Raw genomic sequence first — 23,761 nt, 5'->3', positions numbered from 1 at the left:
CTTAAACAATTCCTCTGTGACCTTTAATATCTGCTGTTTGGACTATCCTTTGAGCCATCCTCTCTAATACTTCCTTATGTGGCTGAGTGTCAGATTTTGTTTGATCACGATGCCTTAGATTTTATTTTTACTGTTGCTGTTATATGTCATATGTTACCAGTTATTACTGATGTTTTCTTGCACCTAATAGAAATTCCTGAGTTCAAGTAGGAGGACTCAAATTAATTAACCTAGACTATCTCTCAGCAACTGTAAAGTGAGTGGGTGTCTTATGAAAAGGACTGTAAGGAAGTCCTTAGGTTAGCACCTAAAACACCCCAGTGATTTTGAGCTGCAACGGCTTGTCTCTATATTTCAGTTCCAATGTGCAGGACATCATTGTAGAGGGCTATTTCTTCATAGCCAATAAAAGCAAAAGAATGGTAAGAAGTAAGCCTCAACATGGCACTTATTACAAAGTTGTCAGGGTATATAGTGTTGCATTCATGCTAACAGAAATCTTTTGTTTTTGCAACCTGGACAGACTTTTCCCAAAACAGTTTTTAAGACCACAATTGTGTTTCTGTATTGTTACTCATTTCTTGGTGTTCTATAAATAGCCTATTAATAATTGTATGCCCACGGGGAAGCATCAGGGGTGTGGGACTAATTAAAATAGTCCAGGCACAATGAACCAAAGATTTCCCTTTGTGTTCTGTGATTCTGTTCTAATCATCAACAGCTGCATTATGGGAGAACAGGTAAATCAAATATTACATCTTAGATGGAGTATAGTGTTGATCATCATTCTCAACCAGGTCATCATCCCAGTTACCTGGTCAGGTAAAGTCAAGATACTCACCTCATCTCTTGACACAGTGCCATTCAAAAGCCTTTAGCCAAGCCAACACACCAGTGTTTCAAGTAGACAATGTTCTGATTTTCTAGAACAGTAATGCTAGAATCTCAAAGAGCAAAAGTTCCTCACTGCACTCTTCGTATTTCTCCATGCCGTGTTATGCACAACCTGAAGATGTTGAAAGTGCTTTAACAATATTTTTTTTAGGTCAAACTTGTAAAGTAGGGAACCTGATAAGCTCACAAGGACACACAACAGCTATGGAATAATGTGTGGATGATCTGTTTTACTGATGTTTGAGGTATGAATGTCGACAGAACCACCTTTTTTGAAACAGTGTCACCCCCACTGGAGTGTCACCCTAGGTTTTGTGTTCAACAAGTCTTTGGAGTAGGGCTTTAACCTGAAACATGCTGATCCAAGGTGAGGGCGAGACCACTGAGCCATAGCTGAACCTTGGTTGTTAGAATCTGATTAATCACCAACTAAAAAATGGTGGGTGCTGCTGGATTACCCAATCATAGCCAGTGGTGGTCACAGGGGCACCAAAAGGTGGCCCCAATTCATGGTTGGGGAAATTAAATGCAGTTAGGGAGGCCACACTAGCAGGCTAGTGCAGTAAAAGAAAATTAACTGTTTCTCTCTATGCAGACACTGCCTGATCAACTGATTGTTTCCAGCACTTTCTGTTTTAGCTCTGTACAAGTGAACACATCTATATTCCAGCTGCAATGTCCCTCATAGCTGCTAATATTATAACAGGGAGAATTGGCACCATCTATCCCAAGTAGTAGAAACTAAAACAGAAGCTGCATATGTGAATTTATTAAAGATCAAGTAAAAAGGGTAGTATTGACCACAACCCTTTACCAGTATTCACCTGCTATTAAAGATAAGCACAATGTAGGGGCCATGAGAGGCATGGATAAATCAGACATCAGTCTGAACCGTACCTATTGGTCAAGGCTTCTGCTGTTGCCTGGGAATTAGCACACGGGCATATATCTGGATGGAGCATGGGAAGGCAAAGAAAAGGGGAAGGTGAGAAATTCACTATTGCAGAGAAGGACAAGTTCAATCAGTTCAATTGGCTAGCTTTGTGCATCCTAGCCCCGAATCGAAGAGCTCTGTAGAAGGGCTGAGAGAGCACAGAAGCTGAGGCACTACTGGAGAGAATAAGTGTGTGGAACAAAAGCTGGTGGGGAAAGGGCATTTGTTTGAGCTCTGAGGGTTTGGGATTTGAAGAAATGGAGGTTGAAGGTGCAATTGGGTGGTGAGCAGATGTTGGAGACATGATTAGAACAGAATCCAGTGACTGGAGATCCCACCAGACATCCAAAATGATATCAGCAGTGAAGAGTGGGAGAGTTAGTAGAATAACAAGAACATTTTTGGAGACACAAGAGACTGCAGATGCTGGAATCTGGAGTAAAAAACAAACTGCTGGAGGAGTTCAGTGGGTCTGGCAGCATCTATGGAGAGAAATGGACAGTCGACATTTCATGTCAAGATCCTTCAACTGGACTGAGCATTTTTGAAGAAGGATCTGTCCAAAAGAAGGTCAATGCCTCCATCTCAATGGACAAAAGGAGGCTGGTCCCCTTTGAGTAATGCAGAAGCAGACCTCAATTGCCTTGACAGGATTCATTTTTGAGTGAGTGGCCTTTGCCGCTGGCAGACCTCCAATGAGTTTTGCGTGAGTGATGAGAAAAGATGCGCTACATTCCACGTGACGTCATTGCACGTGTCTGGGCTCCTATACACATAAAGGACTGGGATAAATTTTGCAAACTTTGCATGCTTAGCAATAAGGCTTTAGAGTAAATTCTTTCATGCAACATACAAAAAAGTAGCCCAGAGGAAATACTTCACAAGTAAATATCAAAATACAGGGCTTATACTGACAAAACAAAATTGGATCAATTATCTAACACCTAGCGTTAAATTAAGCTCAACCCACAGGTGACTGACAGTCAGTGGAGACAGCTCCATTGCAGCTTAGCGCCATCAGCAGTTTAAACTACCTTGCATATACTATACCTTAAAAGTAAAACCAGTGAGCACCAAACACTCACAAACTTTAAAATTCACCAGTGGTTTCAACCTCAGAACATAACAATTAGTGAATGAGAAAGTGGATTATAATCTGGAGTCTTGGAACATAAATTATCTAAAAATAATCTTTAAAGCACTATTTTAGCAATAACAGCTGAGTTTCATTACATTCTCACAATAATCATGACACCCTTCACTGCAACCCTGCACATGTTTTACCACCACTACCTGAATAGCAAGCAGGATCAGAAACAGTGGTTGATTCAACCCCTGAAGCACAGAGTCAATTGTAATACCCCTCAGTAACCCAACTGATCCGATGCAATCCAAATGCTTATCAATGAGGAAGAGAACTCAGGACTCGATTATTTATTTTCCAATTATACTCAAAATGTGGATGCCAGGGCAAGGCCACCATTCATCATTACCTTTCAGAAGGTAGTGGCAGGTCCATTTTGAACTGTAGCATCCATTCAAGGAAATTACTTGCAAGTTACTGTTTGGTAAGGAGTTCCAGGTTCTTAGGCCTACAGGTGATTAAAGAATGGCTATATATCTCCAGACCAAGGTGGGATGCACCTTGGTGGAAACTTGTGGAGGCACTCCTCTGTGTTTGCTGTCTTTGTTCTTCTGGCCAACGGAGATCATGGCTTTCAATGGTGCTGCCAAAGCCTTGGTGCAGAACCTCTTTATTCCTTTTTATAATATGAAGTTTTCACTACATCCACTATGCACTGATGATGGAGTAAATATTTAAAATGGGGGATTAGTGCTGATCAAACTTGGTGATAGGTTCTGAAGTGTGAAGTTGGAACCACACTCACTCAGGTTAGAGGAGATATAAAAATCATACTGACATGTTTTGCTTTGGGGAGTCAGGGGATGACTCTCTGCAGAATGCCCAGTTTCTGACCTGCACTTGCAGCCACTATATTTGTGTAGCTACAAATGCAGGTCAGAAGGTACCAGGATATTGAAGGTTCGGGGAGGGGGAGCTTGGGGATTAGGTCATTGGAAATGGTCATTGCAAAGCCCTTGTAAATTGGTTTATTATTGTCGCATGTACTGAGCTACAGTGAAAAACTTTGTTTTGCATACCCTCCATACATATCATTTCATCACATCAGTACATTGAGGTACTACAAGGGAAAAGCAATAAAATGCAGAATAAGTGTTATAGTTACAGAGAAAGTGCAGTGCAGGCAGACAAGGTGCAAGGCCATGACGAGGTAGATTGTGAGGTCAAGAGTCCATCTTGTCGTACATGTTGTGGCATGCATGTCACTTGCCATTTGTTTACAGATGCATGAAAGTTGTCCAGGTCTTGTTGCATGTGGGAAGGACTGCATCATTATCAGGATATGAACGAGAATATCATAATCCACAATGAACAAACCCATTTCTGAATATATGTTGGGAGAAAGCTGAATGAAGAAGCAGTTGAAGACAGCCAGACTAGGAACTATCCTGAGAACTCTGCAACTATGCCCTAGAACTGGGATGATTGGCTTTCAAGAGCCACAACCATCTTTCTTTGGTAGTAGTAGGTGTTATTGTCTTTGAATCCTATTGCCTTCATCTTCACTTGGGCAGCTTGATGCCACATTTGGTCAAATGCTAACTTGATATATAGATATTGCTCTCACCTTGCCACTGGAACTCAGATCTTTTGAATGTTTTTGGACTAAGGTTATAATAGTAACGCCACACAGCCCAGGCAAAACTCAAAATGAATACTGGCGAATATGTGGCACTTGACAGCACCATCAGCAATCACTTCCATCATTCAGAAGATGGCTGAGAGAGTACTGATGGACAATAATTGGCAAGATTGGTTTTGGTCTGCTTTTTATAGGCAGGACATAACTGGACAATTTTCCACCATTTTAAGAATCATCTAACAGTTGGATCTGTATCAGCTGACCTCCAAGTGTATTGCTGTGTTTAACCACCCAGCAACTACAAGGATTCAGGAGTGATGCTGAGTGGATGGCCTTTAATTAAAATGTTCATCAAATGATCGCTGGCAGGATTTATTTCACTGCATCTGTGTGAAATTATCCCTCGGCACTAACACTTTTAATATTCCTCACTGCTTTCAGCCAGTTCTCAGGGATATTGAGTGCATTTGGGCACAATGCCATTAGATGGCACCTGGGAAGGGGATAGGTAGGGAGAAGAGACATTGTAAACCTGCACATAACTTATTAATAGTGCACAAACATTTCTAATGTAAACAGTCAGATTCTACTCAATATTGCAAAGCACAAGTTAATATTCATACTCACACAATAATATTTATTTAAACCTCAATAATCAGTTCCTGTTGTTACAGTGCAGGAAGGAAGGAAGGAAGGAAGGAAGATTTATCAGCCTTTCCATAACACGTTACCAGTGCTCTAAATTTTTTCAAAATCATTGTTAGGGGAATGCTTTGATTTTAAATAGATTAACTGCTGGAACAAATAGCAACAGCCTAGCACAGAGCAAGCTTGCACAACTAGCCACTGAAATGAGTGCCCAGGTTGTTGACTGCATTAATTAAAAATCCATCAAACTTCATTTTAAAATAATCCTAATATTACTACCTCAATTCCTGCCTCAACGTAACTGGCCTTTCGACTCTAAGTGTGGCTTGACATGAGCAGTGCCACGGTCAGGTATAAACTTACTGACCTGTGTGAGGCTGTGAGATCTATATTTTCCCTTGACCTTCCATCTGTTGTCTAATCTTAGGGCTTGGCTTCTGAATCCAACTGACTGACGGAGCAGAGTACTGTTTTGATCTATGATTTACATCATTCTGCCAATGCACATAATGTAGCTGGCTTACTCACAGGCCTGGATTTTAATCCACCCACTCCCCACCCTTGGCAAAACAATGCCTGAAGGTCCTCATAACACAGTGCTGGGCAGCCATTTCTTTCCAACTTTGAAATGATATGACTGACTTCAATTTTAAATAGCAGCAAGGGCACTTGCCCCAAGGCAGCAGCGTCTTTAGCTACACAAGGCAGCTATAATGGGGTTATCAGGATCCAATCTGCACAGACTGAGTGATGGAGTAAACATGACTGCCGCCCCAAACCAATGTTGCTGGGAGCTGGACTGAGGTCCAGGGAGGTAAAAGTTTTCTTAGGAAAATATTTTCTTGCTGACTGGAGAATGTTCCTCTGGTCTCACAAGCAAATCTTAAGCTTCATTTACAATGGGAAACCTCCCCCGATCCTGATACAGTCATTTCTGGATCAATGCCTGTAGCCTCTCACTGACTGCTGGAGACCCCTCCTGCGATTCTCTGGCAGTCACCTTCTGCAGCTGAAATTTCCTTGCCTGGCTGATGCCCAGGCAGTGATTCCTGTAGGGATTGGGCAGAGATCCAAGCCGGAATACTTAATATGACCCTTAGTAGTCAAAATTTCTCCATGGCTTGGAATGCACTGATACTTCTCATGCCTGCATCTACTGATTATGTCCCCACTTAAAATCAAGCCACAGAATATATTTAGACAATTTTTTAAAAAAATTAAGTGTCCTCCACAGTACAACACTGCATCTTGGTTCTGCTTAATGAACATTGATTTGGAACTGGGAAGCTTTCAGTCAATATACATGGGGCGTCCCAAGTAATGATAGCACACGCCAAGGGCTGTACTAGAATGGCGTGGCTGCAGTGAAACATTCAGTCATTGTCACACTGCTTCAAAACTCAGTTGTGACTGTATGACTGCAATCTCAAGAAACTGAGCTATGCACATACTTGCATTATTAAATACATTGTACAGCCCTTCCATCCCAAGGCTGGGCTTGGGACTTAAAACCTGTGGCCAGAGATGGGAGTGGCCTTCAACTAAGGGCAACCAAAACACTTCTTGTTTGGGGCGTTGGAGGTGAGGGAATTGAGGGGTGGGTGGTGCGGGAAAGACTGGGATTAGCATTTGTGTGTATTGGGTGGGGAAAGGAGGATTAGTCCAGGAGATCATTTTGACCCATTGTATCAAAGCCAGCTCACAAAGCAATGCCATTCCCCTACTAATGTTTTCTCCATCATCTATACACATTACATTCCCATCAACACTCACCTACACACTAGGGGGAATTTACAATAGTGAGCTAACCTACCAACCTGGGATGTGGGAGGAAACTGGAAGCCCTGGGAGGAACCCACATGGTCAAAGGGAGAACATGCAAACTCCACATGGACAGCGCTGGAGGTCAGGATTGAACTTTAGTCGCTGGAGCTGTGGGGCCATACCTCTATTCGCTTTGCCACTGTGCTGCCACAATTAATGGTGGGCAGGGTTTAGGTAAGGGTTTTACTTGTAGCTTTCTCCAGTCTGCTCTGTGGATAGCAAGGGAGCAGACTCGATGGGCCGAATGGCCTACTTTTCTGCTCCCTTGTCTTGTGATCTTGTGATATGGGATTAAGTTCCCCAAGGAGTGTCCAGCAACAGAACCCCTAGGAAAAAGAGGTTCAAGTTCCAATCTCCAAGAGGAGAGTTGCATGATGAACGACATCATCCTATGCATTGGTAGATGTCATGTTAGGATTGCAAGAGTGAAGTAAAATAATTCAGCAATGGTTGTTATGATTGTTCATTTGATAGAGTGGACAGCCAGCGCCTCTTTCCCAGGGCACCAATGCTCAAAACAAGAGGACATGGCTTTAAGGTAATGGGTGGGAAGTTTAAGGGAGATGTCAGAGGTAGGTTTTTCACCCAGAGAGTGGTTGGTGCATGGAATGCGCTGCCTGGGGTGGTGGTGGAGGCTGATACGTTGGTCAAGTTCAAGAGATTGTTAGATAAGCATAGGGAAGAATTTAACATAGAGGGATATGTGGGAGGACGGGGTTAGATAGTCTTAGGTGTGGTTTGAAGGGCGGCACAACATGGTGGGCCGAAGGCCTGTATTGTGCTGTATTGTTCTATGGTTCTACAGAAAAAAGATAATTACATAAAGACAAAATAAAATTTAGACTTGAGAACACCACATAGCTGGGATCACCTGATCCATCTTCTCCCAAAGCCCAACTTAAATAAAGCAAGGCCAGAACTTGTTCCACAATCCTACCTGTGCTGGAAGGGTATGTGTCACAGCTGTTGGGGAGTATGGGCCTCCTAGGTCATTGCGAAGTAGGTTGTCACTGTGCATCTTCGTCTTAAGACAGGTTATGTAGCGGTTGCAGAAGTCTTTGCAAAGCTCATTGACTTTCTCCAGTTCTAGCAGATGGATTCGCAGAACCTGAATGGCTTTAACCATCTGCAACAAAATAGAAAGGTGATCAAACCCAGCAGATCTAATACACTCAGTCCTTCTCATTGAGAAGCCACCCATTTCACACATAGATCATTGAAAAGCCAACTCACAAAGTAGGGACCTTCATCAAATCATGAGTCCACACTGTGGAAAAAATCATTTTTTCACAACATCTGCCTGCAGCACATTCTGCGTAAGGTGGCACTGCTGTGATTTACTGCTGCCTACAAAGTTTGCTACATGACTTTATTGTCAGATCCTGCCTCAGAGAGGATCCCATTCATTGTTCTATTTTTTTCTCAACAGTTTCCAGTCCATGGTTCAGCCAAACACTGAGAGACCGTGTCATCCTCCACAATATTTAAAAACCAAACACAGCTCTAATGAAATGTCACAGACATGAAATGCTGACCATTTCTCTCCACTCAGACTCTGATTCAATGAGCATTTCCAGTGGTTTCTGCTTTTAGTTCAAGCAGCCACAATATCTTGCTTTAGTCACACAGATCAGTGTGATCAGTGTTTCAATTCCTCATTACCGGGTCTTGGATAGGGCATTAACATTAGATTTGACAATCTGCCAGCTCCTGCCCTTGGCTCTCATCCAACACTCACCACAGGAAGAAAGTGTGTAGATGCACACACAAATGCATACATATGCTTGTAAATAGAGGTGTGCATATAGAAGTGACTAATCTCAGGTGTGCATATAGAAGTGACTAATCTCAGGTGAGTTACTGAAAAGTTTCAGGAATCAGGAGGAAGACAGGTGAAGGGAATAAAATGAATGCCCACCCCATTCTTCAGCTGACAACTTGTAAATCAGTGTCAGGAGTTGACCAGCTTCTTAGAAAAATGTGTGCTCCAACTATTATTTATATCTAATGTATGTTATATAGAAAGGAACTGTAATTAACATTATAACATTATATGCATCATGTAAATGATTTTAGTTACTAATTTCTTCTGTGTCTTTTTAATCACTTTAATTTGTTAACTTACCTTCATGGTCTTCTTTCTGTCTAAGCTCTAAATACATGCTCGAAGGCTGATTGAGGAATGAGTGATCAAATCCATACCAAATGGAATTTAGAAGAATGAGAGATAATTTCATTAGGTTATAATATTCTGAGAAGAATTTTCACCTGGCCAGAGGGTCCAGAAAGAGGTCCTTAACGCCCTAGAGATGTGGTGGGGCAAAGAGCCTGTTTCTGTGTGGGTGCTCAGAAACTTTGGGCATAATCTCAGAAGAAAGGGTTGGTCATTTAGGACTGAGATGAGGAGAAAATTTCCTCAACCGTGGATGCTTTAGTTCCAAGTATACTGGTATTGGTTTATTATTGTCACTTGTACCGAGGTACAGTGAAAAGCTTGTCTTACAAACCAATCGTATGGGTCAATTCATTACGCAGTGCAGTTACACTGAGTTAGTACAAAGTACATTGAGGTAGTACAGGTAAAAACTGTAACAGTACAGAGTAAAGTGTCACAACTACAGAGAAAGTGCAGTGCAATAAGATGCAAGGTCACAACAAGGTAGATTGTGAGGTCATAGTCCATCTCATCGTATAAGGGAACCGTTCAATAGTCTTATCACAGTGGGGTAGAAGCTGCAAATGGCTACAAATGGTAGATTTTTTATATACTCCGAGAACTACATGATGAGGAAATCAGGTGAGAAAGTGGACTCGAGTACATAATAAGCCTTCAACTTAATGAATGGCAGAGCAGGCTTGAGGGGTTGTATGCTCATATGCTTACGGTTCTGTCTAATCATCTAGAGTTGAAAAGGCTTGCTACACATTCTGTGATCTCCCACTTGCCTTCTGAACTCAAGACACATCAATTTCAGTTTTCCCTTTCTCTTCCAACCGAGACGCTTCTAAAACTCAAGCTTACAATCACTTGATCATACTCAATAACGTACACAAAATGCTGGAGGAATTCAGCAGGTCAGGCAGCATCCATGGAGGGAAATAAACAGTCAATGTGTTGGGTCAAGACCCTTCATCAGGACTGGAAAGGAAGAGGGCAGAAGCCAGAATAAGGTGGTCGGGGGAGGGGGAGGAGCACAGGCTGGCAGGTGATGGGTGAGTCCTGGTGAGAGGGGGAAGGTAGGTGTGTGGGTGGGGGAGGGGTGATGAAAGGGAGTGATGTAAGAAGCTGATAGGTAGAACAGGCAAAGGGGTGAAGGAGGAGGAATCTGGTAGGAGAGAACAATAGACCATGGAATAAAGGGAAGGAGTGGGGGACCATGGAATAAAGGGAAGGATCATACTATCTGATTAATCTCATATCTTTCCATTTTTTCTGAAACTATAGCAGTTGTTCTCCTTATCTCAATATCTGAGTCACATTGACAAGTCTGCACTTACAATCCATCATTTGATATCCTGAGATGGTGATGGTAGAAATTCTTGGCATGGAAGTAGATCATTGGGTCTTTTCTCAGCTTGCATTGCCATTTTCAATATGTGCTAATCTATCCTGGATCTGCTCTCTACTCCTCTTAGAATTGTGTCTTCTAGTTTATTCTACCTCTTCTCATTTTTTTTTGCCAAAATGTAACACTTTATTTGCTATCTATCCATCCTACCAACTTGTCTATATTTCCTTCAGGCCTATTACTATCTTCTTTACAGTTCACAATGGTCAAGCTTTGTGTCATCTGCACATTTGGAAATTATGTCCTGTAAACTAAGTCCGAGTAATTGAGATAAGAAAAGCAGTGGGCCTAGTACCAACCCTTGGGGAACTATGCATGACTATCTTGGGGTGGTCCAGCTGGTCCTAAATGGGTAGTTCTGAAAATTCTTTCCTTTCAGATACTTATTCATCTCCATTGTGAATGCTACCATTGAATCTGCCTCCACCACCACTCCTGGCAGGCATTCTGGATGCTAATCACTTGCTATATTAACAAGTTTAGCTCTTTTGCCTCTCGCCTTCATTCTATGTACCCTAGTTTTTGAGCCCTCCACCAATGGGAACATTTGCCCTCTACCTACTCTTTATGATTATAAATATCTCTGTCAAGTCCCTTGACTATCTCCTCATCCAAGGAGATCAACCCCTGTTTCTCCAATCTATGCACCCGTACTAAAGTCTTTACATTTTACCTAAGGTGTGGCATAGAGAACTGGACACAATACTCCAATTGTGCCAAAGAGTCTTTGAAAAGTTTCATCATCAATCTCTTGCTGTTGTACTCTATTACTGATTGTAAAGCCTCCAACCCCATATGCTTTTTTACCCACTTTCTCAGCTTGCCCTACCACCTTGAATAAACTATGCATAAACACCCCCAGATTTCTCTGCTCTTAGAATTATATCTCCATTTCATATTTCCAATTCTAATTCTTCCTGCCAAAATGTAACATTTCATATTTCTGAGGATTACATTTCATCTGCCATCTAGCTTTTCATTCCACCAACATGTTCGTATCTTCAGAAGTCTATGATGATCTTCCTCTCTGTTTACAATGTCTCCAAGTTTTGTATCTGCAAACTTGGAAATTATACCCCATACTGTACATCCAAGTGGATGTCACTAATGCAAAAAATGAGGTATTCTGGTAATGATTCCTGGGATACATTTCCCTCCATTCTAAAAAACAACCTTTTAATACTATTTTCTGATAGTTAGCTACATTTATTCCATGCCTTCAACCTTGATAACAAACTTATGATGTAATACCTGTTCAAATGTCTTTTGGAACTTCATGTATACCACATTAACTGCATTTCCTTTTTCCAACCTCTCTTATTTCATCAAAAGTCTCTACTCAATTAATAATGCTTTATTTCCCTGTAACAAATCTATTCTGGCTTTCTATAATCAGTCCTATTTGTTGATTATTACCTTTCCTTAGTTATTATTTGTCGAATATTCCCCACTACTGTGGTTAACCTGACTAGTTTGTAGTTACAGGGTTTATCCCCTTGCCCTTTTTTGAACAAGGGTGTAACACACTCAATCATTTAATCCTCAGGCACCACTCCTGAATCTATAAATGTATGGAAGATTATTGACAAGGCCTCTGCAACTTCCTTCCTTCCTCGTTCCCCTCAGCAACCAAGGATGCATCCCATCTTGACCAGGTGACTTTTCCACTTTAAGTCTTTTAACCTTTTTGCTGCTCCTCCCAATCAATTGTTAGCCTGTCCAAAATCTTTACATCTTCTTCTGCAGAGACTCCTGTAGCATCTTCCTTGATAAAGCAAAGGCCTGGAATCTTTCATGATCATTTTATTCTTGATGCCATACCCATAAATGATAACTATTGATTTCTGGCTGAATCCAAGATGGGATCCAGTGCCAGAACCACTAAATGACTGAACACTACCATCCCGAACTTGAAAGTAAATATAAATTTCTGAACATAAAACAAGTTAGGCATTCATGAAATCAAAGGAAGATTATTTCCATTTATCAAATCACATTCATGAACATACTGTACCACAAGGCATTTCACAGCTAATGAACTAAATTTGTACAGCTAATGAGGTAAATCTGAAGTGATAATAAAAAGGTAGCCATTATTGGAATACAGAAAGACAGCAACTCATTTCACACAAAGCAAGCTTCCACAAACAGCAATATGATAATGACCATTTCAGTGTTGTCTGTTGAGGGATAAATATTGGCCAAAACACCAGGGAAAATGCTCTTACTCTACCTCAAAATTGTTCCATATCTTTACATTTACACAGACAACTCAGTTTAACATCTCACTACAAGTCTAACATCTTCAACAGTGCAGCACTCCCTAGAACTGCACTGATATGTCACTCTGGATTTCGTGTTCCAGTCTCTGAAGTAAAAACTGAACTTATGACCCAGAGATTTGAATTTGCTATCAATTGAGCCCTTTCTGACACCTTTATACAGGTTTAGTATACAACAGTATTTGAACCGCAAATCACATTAAGCTCCTGACATGAGTAAACCATTTCTATTTGGCTGTGCAATGGGATTTTAATATGATAATTGTGCAGAAAATCTCAGTCCGGGGATAATCCTGACTCAGACTCCAGATATGATATCTGTGCATTCCTGGAATAAAACCCTCACATTCAATCCCCACCCACAGGCAAATAGGCAAGCGAGTCTGAGCAAGGAGCTTTGGATCAAATTCCCTCTACAGTAAACTGGGGATTAAACATAGCTGCACAGCTACAACCTGAGAGAGGAGCTTGTTGTTTAAGTCACTGTGCAAGGGCATGGGGGTGGGGGTGGGGGGGGGGGAGGAAGCAGTTAATAAATATGCCAATTACTGCAGCTCATTTGTGAAAAGATTCTCATTTACTGCCCTGCTGCAGTATATCTGTCCTGATAAAGACCTACAGTCAGATGTAAAAATTGAACGGATCATAAAAAATACAGATGCAAAATTAATTGACTTCACAGCGCTTTGGCTGATTTGGCGGATAATGATGAATTCTGACCTTTTCTAATTACTCTGCGAACGTACAGCCCCACGGAAAGCTCAATGCTTATGAAATATGACAGCCTGCCCCAACTACCACAAGTGTTACCGGCTAGCTTTTCCTTTTTGTGCTGACATGAGACCAAGCACTTATTCTCTCCCTCTCCATCAGCAGATTTTGCCTCTTTTTTTTGTAACTGTTTAATCCTAAAAGCGAATGCAAGATAAATGTTGAACACAAACGACAAATTAAACACATAGCAGGATGAAGAAAGGAGGATTTTAAAAAATGCAGATGCTGGAAATCTGAAATAAAAGCAGAAACACTCAGCAGCATAAGTGGAAAGTGAAATAGGGTTAACGTTTCATAGCAGACTCTCATACTGCGTTTCTTTTTCCACAGATGCTGCCTGACCTGACGAGTGCTTCCAGCATCTTTTGTTTTTATTTATGAATAGATGAGGATTTCTCCATCACTAGCTGAGGGCCAGATGGAACGAAGTTGCTTCCCCACGCCTACTGACGCTTGCCTTCCGTGATTGGTCTCCCTCTCTGCAGTTGCTCAATACCCTGCCATCTGATCCTTAACCCCAACCTTACAATCCCAACTTTAGAACACACTACTTCATGCAAGTGATCTCCTGTTCAGCTTCAATTTCTTCCCTTAGCTATGTTGGCAATCTTTCTCCTTCTCCCACCTTCCCTCCGTCCAGTCCCAAGTAGTGTCCTTCCAGCAAAGGACTCCTTCCCAACATCCTCAAACTGACCCGCTGAAGGGCAGGAGATGAAATAATAACAAGGAGCAAAAAAGCAAACTGCTGAAGGAACCCAGCCGTTCAGGCAACATCTGTGGAGGAAAACGGACAGTTGATGTTTTGGGTTGAGAACATCCATCTGCACTGAAAGATAGCCAGTATAAAGAAGTGAGGGGAAGGGATGGAGCAAGAGCTGGCAAGCAACAGGTGAATCCAGGTGAGGAGGGCTGATAGGCAGACAGGAAGAGTGGAAACAGCGACAGGAACTGGGAGGTGACAGGTGGAGGCAACAAAGGGCCGCAGATGATGGGATCTGATAGGAGAGGAAGGTGGAGCGTGGAACCAAATAAGGGAGGTGGGGAGGGCAGATGGGAACAGTGGGGGGAGGGGAACCAGTGGGAGGAGGGTGTGGGTGGTGGACAGATGGAGGGGAAAGAAACGGGGCTGGGCGGGTGGTGTTAGGTGTGTAGGAGGAACTGGGTAGATCAGGAGGACGGAGAAAAAGGACAAAGGGAGATGTTCACACCCTCGGGTTGTAGCATACCCAGGTGGAAAATGAGGTGCTGTTGCTCTAGTTTGCTTTTAGCCTTGCCCTGGCAGTGGAGGTGGCCGGGGACAGACAGGTCGGTGTGGGAATGGGAAGGGGAATTAAAATGGCCGGCAACCAGGAGCTCCAGACGGCCATGGCGGATGGAGCGCAGGTGTTCGGCAAATCGGTCAATAAAAATGAGGCTCCAGTTAGCAGCACCTCAGCATTTCCTGTATTTCTCGATTTCCCAGCTGTTCTGTCACACCTGCATCCCACTCCACCCCCAAAATGTAGAGGCTGCTGTGACCAAATGCAGCAGGATCTCAGCAGTAAACACAGATGGTCTCCGCTCCAGCACTGAAGGAATGAATTCACCTGAAAGGGGAAAGGCAATCTTCAGAGGAAAACAACGTTCCCTCATTTGGGAATGAATACAAGGCACGGTGACTTGGATTAAAGAGCAATTTGAAATTTTCTGCAACATTTTGTTGTCTGATCAAGTTCCCTCACTCACCCCTGGTCAGATATCACCCATCCTCTCTCTTTTCTCCCCCGTTCCTGCTCTCCTCTCCCTCACACACGCACTAGTACTGCTAATGCCAGCAGCAAAATGTCTTGCACATTGCCATGTTTTCTTTTGGAAAACAGCTAACAGATAATTAAATGTTACATCAATGCTTTGGGTCTCATTAATATTCATCAAGCAAACAGTACTAGTGCTGAGCAGAAGCATCAGCCAATGACTGCAGAAGCACCTATTTAGGAAATCTCCAATTTAAAGACAGCTTAAAGTGTACACTTGTGGTCACAACCTAAAAACGTTTTCCAATAAAATAAGCTGCCAATCATACTTTCCATTTATCATTTGTGTAATAATCCACAGTTAACACCCTGGAATCACAGCTAATAATCCACCAGAAGTGAGCAATCATTCGTGTCACTGTCAATGTGCGGAAATCCATGACCTACAAGTTCCAGCCTTGAGCCCTGAGAGCTCAGTACTCAGAGCTCATCAGCTTTGATTTTCACTTCCTTCAGCTGCAGAATTGTGGAAAAAATGCCCAAAACACAGAAGGGGCTCTTTCCTTGTCATTAACCCACCATACAAAGGAGCGAATGATGTTCAATTGCTCTGCCTCATGGACAACATGGCTGAGAGACTGCATCAAAAGAAACGAGCAAAATGTCTGTCCAATAGTAATCAATCCCTCAATCAGTAGTATGCAAATATTTTGTTCACAAGGATCATGTTTTTTTTAAGTACTCCATACCTTTGTAAATGAGTAAGTTGCTACCAATTTCCTAAAGGTGTTTCAATGCGCTAACTAAAATGGAATTCACTTCCACTGCTTGTTATTCTATCCACAAACTCTCACTGTAGGTTTCCCAAAACACCATTGTTGAAATCACATCATTAGAATTTGCATTCCCCGCAGGAATGTGACAACTGTTGTACCTGGCCTACCAAGTTTAATAAAGAAATTACACAGAAGCTGGATTTAATTCAGCAATGCCAATCTCCATGGGAAAAAATGCACTAATATGGAGACATAGTAAGAACATTTATATGCATGCACCATTTCCTTGGCTGAACAGGTTGCAAGCATTCATTATCTGTAGTTCCCATGAAAAGAGTAGCCACTGGGTCTGATAATAGAAAAAAACTCAGCAAAGAGTTGGAAGGGAGGGGAGACCAAGGGAAGGGAGACCGATTTCTATTCTGCTCAGTACTGACCACGGTGATATATTAATTGTCAGGAGAGAAATAAATGACAGATCTAACTCCAGAACAAAACAGGACAGGGGGACAGTCAACACATGGTCAGACTCTACTGCCTGGCTGCCAATGTAGCCTAGAAATTTCTTTGCTACCTTTACAGGAGGAAAGGATCACTATTGCCCAGTACACCATGAGATAGCCAAATGCTGTGCTGTACTGGAGTGCTCAGGTGATGTTGAATTTCATCACTAACATCTGCCTTTGCTGAGAGTTGGCTCCCAAGATAATGGGAAATGGTGATGTTTATGAATCTTATCATAGACTTTTACTGTCAGAGGACGGCATTATAGAGGGATGGGTTGAAAGAGGGCATCTGTCTTGCAGATATTAAATGCATGGCCTATCCTCTTGAATGCTTTAGTAAACGAGCTAATTATGAGGTGGCGCTCGGCCTCAGAACATGTGCAAGCATTGTCTCGATGACTGAAATTGAGGAGGCCTTGGTTCAGGAGTGATGGTAACATAGATTGAACAGTTTCCATTATTACTTTCAGTTAACTCCAGTCTAGCTTATTGGAGGTGAGATGCAACATCGTGGCGGGAAGAATGAGAAAAGTACAGAGTAAGTTATACCTGACGTCAGTCAGCATGAGGTTGGGTCTGTTGGTTACAATCACAACTTGTATGTCATAATGCAGCAAACGTAAGGAGGAAATGAATCTGTACATTCAGCCAAATATGAGAAGCGTGTTCTGCTGATGTCTTGAGTCAAAGACTTCTGTGTAGCGGTTGATGTTGCTTCCTGCCTTTCTCTAGTGAAGGTCAAGTCTATTGTGACATGGACCCAAACAACAATACACCCTATGGCACACAGCAGGGAGATACTTCTGGAGTTACCACAGCTGCATTTCTCAAAGATGGTCATGATTACAATTTCATTTAAGTTTTCTGGCACATGCTCTTCATTCCAGATGTGGGAGATGAGTTTACAAATTTGTGACTGAATTTCTATTTCGTGGGGATATTGTCTGCTCCCAAGGCTTTGTTCTTCAGTTGGTACGTGGCCTCTTCAACTTCTCAGTCAGGATGGTGGCAAGGCTGGACTGGATAACTTGCTGTGGAATGGAGTCTGGGGTGCTCATATCAAGGACAGAGTTGAGTTAGTCAGAGAGTAGTGAAGAGATACAGAATGTAAATAGGTCCTTTGGCCCCTCGAGTTACACCATCCATCCACCCATTTATACTAATCCTACATTAGACGCACTATTTTATTCTTCCCACATTCTCTTCGTGAGAAGCGAAGGGAGGGTGCTCACAAAATGCCTGCTGGATCTTGTGAGGAACTGTGCCCACAGACGACATGGTCTTATTGTAAGGAGGAGTGGGGGGGGGGGGGCAAAGAAACCCTAAGCCAAATGTTCTTGGAAGGAAGTTGCCAAGGAGTTCAGTGGAAGGAGTGTAATCCATCAATGTCTGCACTTTGAAAAGCCTGCAATCTCGATGTTCATTCTACCTGCTCCTGTGGGCTGAAGAAAAAAGCAGAAGTTTCTCTCTTTGATCGGGGAGTTTGGCTAAGCTCCCACAAATGATCTGTAAACTGCGAGATGCAGCAGAGATCAGCAGCAGCCTGTAAAGATCCTAGGGTTAAGAAGTTAAGGGTGACCACGACCTTGGCCCCAATGAGCAAAGCGACCCAAGAGCAAATTGTAACAGTAAATAAGATCAGTGAAATTGAAAGTCACACTGGAGACAATGAATTTTGGGCACTGTTGACATCACTGGAGGGACTTTTATGCCAAAAAAAAAGTGCTTTTTCCAAAGTCTGGAACTGAATTTGCTTGGCACTGGGATTCCCAAAAGTTGGCACAATATTGCTCAAGGTTAAGCCGATTTTCAACTGCACAGTCCTGTTTTTTTTAATAAAGAGTTGTGTAAAGGAATTTCTAGGCTGGTGTACAGAGATCACATTACAGCAGCTGGAAGCAAGAAACTCTTAATCTGAATTCAATGCCCTGTCAGCAACTGACATCCCCTCAACCTTCAGAAGCGGGAGGTGAAAGGGAAGCTTCCATTCAAAGACCTTAAATCCATTTTAAAATGGAACATCTAGCTGGTGATTAATTTTAGTGATTAAAAAAGTATTAGCGAACCTGTGACCCACATAAAAAGAAATATAAGAGAACATTTTAGTACCCATTACATTCTTACTTAGCTTCTCATTTACATGGGTGACACATTTTTATTTTTATCTATCAATATTTATCAAAGAATAACGTACCAAGCTGTCTATTTCTGGATCATCGCTGAAGAAGGGTTTGTGCTCCTGCTCTTGCTGGTGAACAAAGTTTTCAATGTCAACATCGAAGCTTGCTGAGGTAATGCACTCTGATCCCTGCGTAGCCTGTTCACATTTCTCAAACAGGAGAGCGAGGAGTGGAAAGAGTGGATGTCTGGGTGGGAGTGGGATATAGGGGAGAAAAAAAAATTGAAATAGTCAATTTTAACTCATCACATCAACAAGAATTGGTAATCCAAAGTAATCATGGACCTGTTCAGTGAGAATACATGCCATGTGATACAAATAAAAAAAAAATCACGTCTTTGAACAAAACTCTCCTCAGTTTGTTGAACTTAATCTAATTCCAAGGAGAAATGGGCCCATATTATTAGCTGGCAATCACAAAAGTAACTTGTACCATTTTGTTTATTTCCAGGAGCATGGGGAAAGAGCAGGGAAATGGGACCTACTGTATCAAAAAAACAAAGTGCTGGAGGAACTCAGTGGGTCGAGCAGCATCTGTGGGGCGAGAGGAATTGTTGATGTTTTGGGTTGAGACCCTGCATCAACGAAACATCGACAATTCCCCTGCCCCAACATATTCTGCTCGACCCACTTGAGTTCCTCCAACAGTTTGATTTTTACTCCAGACTCCAAATCTGCAATCTTTGGTGCGGCCAGTTGTACACCACTATCGGTGAGGAAACAGAGGCACGACAAACTGGATGACCTCCTTGGGGTATAGGATTCTTAACCGAGGAGTAAAGGAATGGAGGTGTGGCGACCCACCTTCGACGCAAGCGAACGGGCTCTGAGGTCGGCGCGCACGTCGGCAAACAGGCCAGCCACAAAATGGCACTGGGCCTCCTTCTTCAACAGCGAGGGGAGAAAGCCCATGCACGGGAAGAGGTTCGGTTGGCGCACCTCTGACGTCATTGCCGTGTGTCGAGCGTGGGAACTTAACTGCTTAAAAGCCAGCGCAGCAAGATTCAAATAAACCAGTCTTGAGTTCAACTGACCGACTACATGTCGTTATTCCTAGTTCAGTGCGTAGCCCATCACTACAGAGGAATGAGTGGCCAGGGTCTTATGGTTGGAGATCACTTGGACAAAGTAGGGGTGGTGGGGCCTCACAGCTCCTGCAACCTGGGTTCAGTCCCGACCCTGGGTGCTGTCAGTTTGCACATTCTTCCTGTGACTGCGTGGATAGTAGGTTAGTAGGTCAATCAGCTGTTGTAAATTGCCCTTATTATGTGGGTGAGTTGTAGAATCTGGCAGGTGATGATGGGAATCTGGAGACATTAAAATGGGATTACTGTAGGATTAGTATAAATGGCTACTTGATGGTTGGTGCAGACTGTGTGGGTCAAAGGCCCTGTTTTTGTGCTGTATGATTCCATGAACTGTACAATTCAAGAAAAACTTGAAATTGCTTTGGCCAGTGGTTGCAGGAAGAACCCAGGCAAAGGTGTGAGTATTGGATGTGAAGGAGGCAACTCTGGTAAACTGTCGCACAGTTCCTCCAGCATTTTCTGTTTTTGTTTCACAGTTGCTTCTTACTGTTCTTGTACGAGAAAGTGCTCCTGCAGTGATTTTAAGGGGAAATACTTTTGTTTATCCTGGACACCATGAAATTAATAATTTCTAACAAACAATGATCTATCATCTCCCCTTTAAATGTGGGAAGGTACACACAACCCAATCAAATTATCAGCACAAAATTATAAATAAGCAAACATCGATTTGTAAACAGTAAAACAGAAGAGCCCCCATCAGTAAAAATTTGTCATGGTTCTAATCTAGCTTCACCATGTACATTTTAGTGAGTCCAGAAGGGTGGTCATTCCTTATAGGGCTTAAACATCTGGCACGTGAAAACTATGAACAATTTAGTTTCAATCCAACAGAGTCACTTGTACTTTTGGTTAAAATCTAAAACCACATTTGAACTGTCACATTATTTCCATTTTCTTTTTTGAGGATACAGATATACAGGTTACTGTTGCTCCATTAGTAGATAAAGAACTTCTGGTGGCAGTGTCCGCTCTACTTCAGCAGATATTTTGTGTGTTAATTTTAATTATTTTGATAAAATGTTAGCCATAGGAATGTCAATAAAAGTAATTAGTCATCTTTAAAATTATTCTGACTGCAAGTCCTACTCAAGGCTAAAATATGGCACAGGCAACACCTAGTATTTATCTATTTATTGCTTCTCAGTCACATCAGATCCTGCACGCACTGCCAACACGACATCTGTGACGTCACCACTAACACCAGAGCTGTTACTGTTCCACAAACTCCTGCTCACTTACAGGTTCTCAACCGGTTGAAACATCTCGAGAGCACCACATAAGAGGCTGGAGGAACTCAGCGGGTCAGGCAGCATCTATGGGGGGAAACGGGCTATCAACATTTCCGGTTGAGAACCTTCATCTGGACTGAAAGATAGAGGGGAGAGAGCAGTACAAAGAGCTGAGGGGAAGGTGTGGATCAAGAGCTAGCAAGCAAAAGATGGATCCAGGTGAGGTGGGGTTGATTGGCAGAGAGGGGAGAGAAGAGTGGGAATAGTGAGAGAAGCTGGGAAGTGATAGGTGGAAGTGACAAAGGGCATCTATATCTTTCAGTCCAGATGAAACGTCGACTGTCTATTTCCCTCCATAGATGCTGCCTGACCTGCTGAGCTCTTCCAGCATCTTGTGTGTGCATCTGCAGTCTCTTGTGTCTTGAAATATCTCAGGAGTTCATTTGGTTTGTAGTTTTCTTCAAGGACTTCCATGCCATAAAACTCTTGCTTCTTCCCACTCCTACTATCTCCCAATAGTTACTTATAGAGCCATAGAAAAATATAGCTCGGAAACAGGCCCTTTGGCCCTCTGGGTCTATGCCAACCATCAGCCATCCATTGATACTAATCCTACAAAGAATCATAAAACTGCACAGCACAGAAACAGCCCCTTACGGCCCACCTCATCCATACCGACCACGATGCCCGCATTAGGCCTGTAGCCCTCTGTGCCTTTTCTATCCAAGTACCTCTCCAAAGTTCCTTTTAAACATTGTGATGATATCTGCCTCTACCACCTCCTCTGGCAGCTCGTTCCAGATATTCACCACCCTCTCTGTGAAAAACTTACCCTTCAGACCCCCTTTAAATTTCTCACCTCTCACTTTAAACCTGTGCCCTCTAGTTCTAGATTCCCCTGCCCTGGGAAAAAGATTCTGACTACCTGTCCAATCCATGCCCCTCATAATTTGCCGCCCCCCCCCCCCCCCACCCATGGGCAGGCACGGTGGTGTAGCAGTTAGCGTAACGCTATTACAGCGCCAGCGACCTGGGTTCAATTCCAGCCACTGTCTGTAAGGAGTTTGTACGTTCTCCCTGTGTCTGCATGGGTTTCCTCCGGGTGCTCCGGTTTCCTCCCACATTCCAAAAACGTACAGGTTAGGAAGTTGTGGGCATGCTATGTTGGCACCGGAAGCGTGGCGACACTTGCAGGCTGCCCCCAGAACACTCTACGCAAAAGATGTGTGTCTCGATGTACATGTGACTAATAAAGATATCTTACTTTGTAATTTTATAAACCCCTATTAGGTCACCCCTCAGCCGCCTATGTTCCAGTGAGAATAAACCCAGCCTCTTCAACCTCCGTTTGTAACGACATTCTGGGCAACATCCTGGTGCATCATTCTGCACACTCTCTCTACTCCTACACATCCTTCCTATAGTGTGGCAACCAGAACTGTACACCACACTCTAAGTGTGGTCGAACCAATATTTTGTACAGCTGCAACGTGATGTCCCAACTCTTACACTCAATGCCTTTGCCTGGCAAGGCCAGCATACCAAATGCCTTTTCCACTACTTTCTTCACCTGCATCATTAGTCTTAGGGAGCTATGGACTTGCACCCTAAGGTCCCTCTGTACACCAATGCTGCCATTTAGTCTCTCCAACTAGAAGTTGACTTCCCAAAGTGTGCTACCTCACACTTGACTCGATTAGATTCCATCTGCCACTGGTCTACCCAACTTCCCAGTTGTCAACACATTAATCCTTTTTTTTTACTCTTCCCACATTCTCATCAACTTTTGCCCAACTCTACCACCCACCTGCAGACTAGGGGCAATTTACAGTGACCAATTAACCTCCCACCCCTTGCACCTTTGAGGTGTGGGAGACAACTGGTGCATCCGAAGGAAAACCCACATGGTCACAGGGAAAACATGCAAACTCCACACAGATAGCACCAGAGATCAGGATTGAACTGGGTCGCTCTATCAGCTGTGCCACCCATTTATCCATTTTTTCTGACAATCAGAACACTTCTACTGAGTGCCAATATCCCCAGTTGCCATCAAGGTCAGAGAAAAAGTAGTTTAAATATATTGGCATCATGCCCATTCAGCTGAAGGGCCAGCATAAATCCAGCAGGAAACAGTAGGGAGGATAATTCCTTTCAGGGGATGAGGGTTAAATACTCCAGTGTGTCAGAATACATTCCTCCCAACTCTGGAAACTACTTAGTGAATCCTGTGCAGTGCAAGCATTGAAATCTGCTCCATCTAGAACAGTTGCTACAGATTCTGACTGAATTGAGTTAACAAGCCAAGTAGTAATTCTCAGTGGCATAAGTCAACTGCATATTTCCAATTCCTTGCTGCCCCAAATAAACCTAACAATGATATAATCACCTTAAACCTATAACTGCAACTCTCATGAAAATTGAATTCTCAATTTTCTAAATGTTTATTGCAAAAACTGGTGAAGGCTTCTAACAGGGTCTAACTTTATATGTGGAATTGTATGCCCCCTCCCCCTCCAGCTGCTAGGAACAGCACCCTTCTCTGAAAGTACTTTCCCAGCAGCCTATCACATAGCTCATTTGCCTTAATTACATC

At 42.8% G+C, this 23,761-nt stretch overlaps 1 protein-coding gene across 7 annotated transcripts in view; it reads right to left on the bottom strand.

Annotated features, from left to right (window-relative positions):
• The window catches only part of pknox2 (pbx/knotted 1 homeobox 2), a 381,361-nt gene that overhangs the window by 73,177 nt on the left and 284,423 nt on the right, over nt 1-23,761 (bottom strand). For all 7 annotated transcript variants that reach the window (XM_052039855.1, XM_052039854.1, XM_052039850.1 and 4 more), the window contains 2 exons: nt 18,861-19,032; nt 7,964-8,152 (listed from right to left, as the gene is read on the bottom strand). In XM_052039855.1, coding sequence (XP_051895815.1) covers nt 7,964-8,152; nt 18,861-19,032 — 361 coding nt within the window. The remainder of the gene's footprint in view (nt 1-7,963; nt 8,153-18,860; nt 19,033-23,761) is intronic.

This window comes from Pristis pectinata, chromosome 27 (assembly GCF_009764475.1).
Source record: "Pristis pectinata isolate sPriPec2 chromosome 27, sPriPec2.1.pri, whole genome shotgun sequence".
NCBI lineage: Eukaryota > Metazoa > Chordata > Chondrichthyes > Rhinopristiformes > Pristidae > Pristis > Pristis pectinata.
Note: the sequence above shows the minus strand (reverse complement) of the source record. Positions and strands in the feature narration are given on the sequence as shown.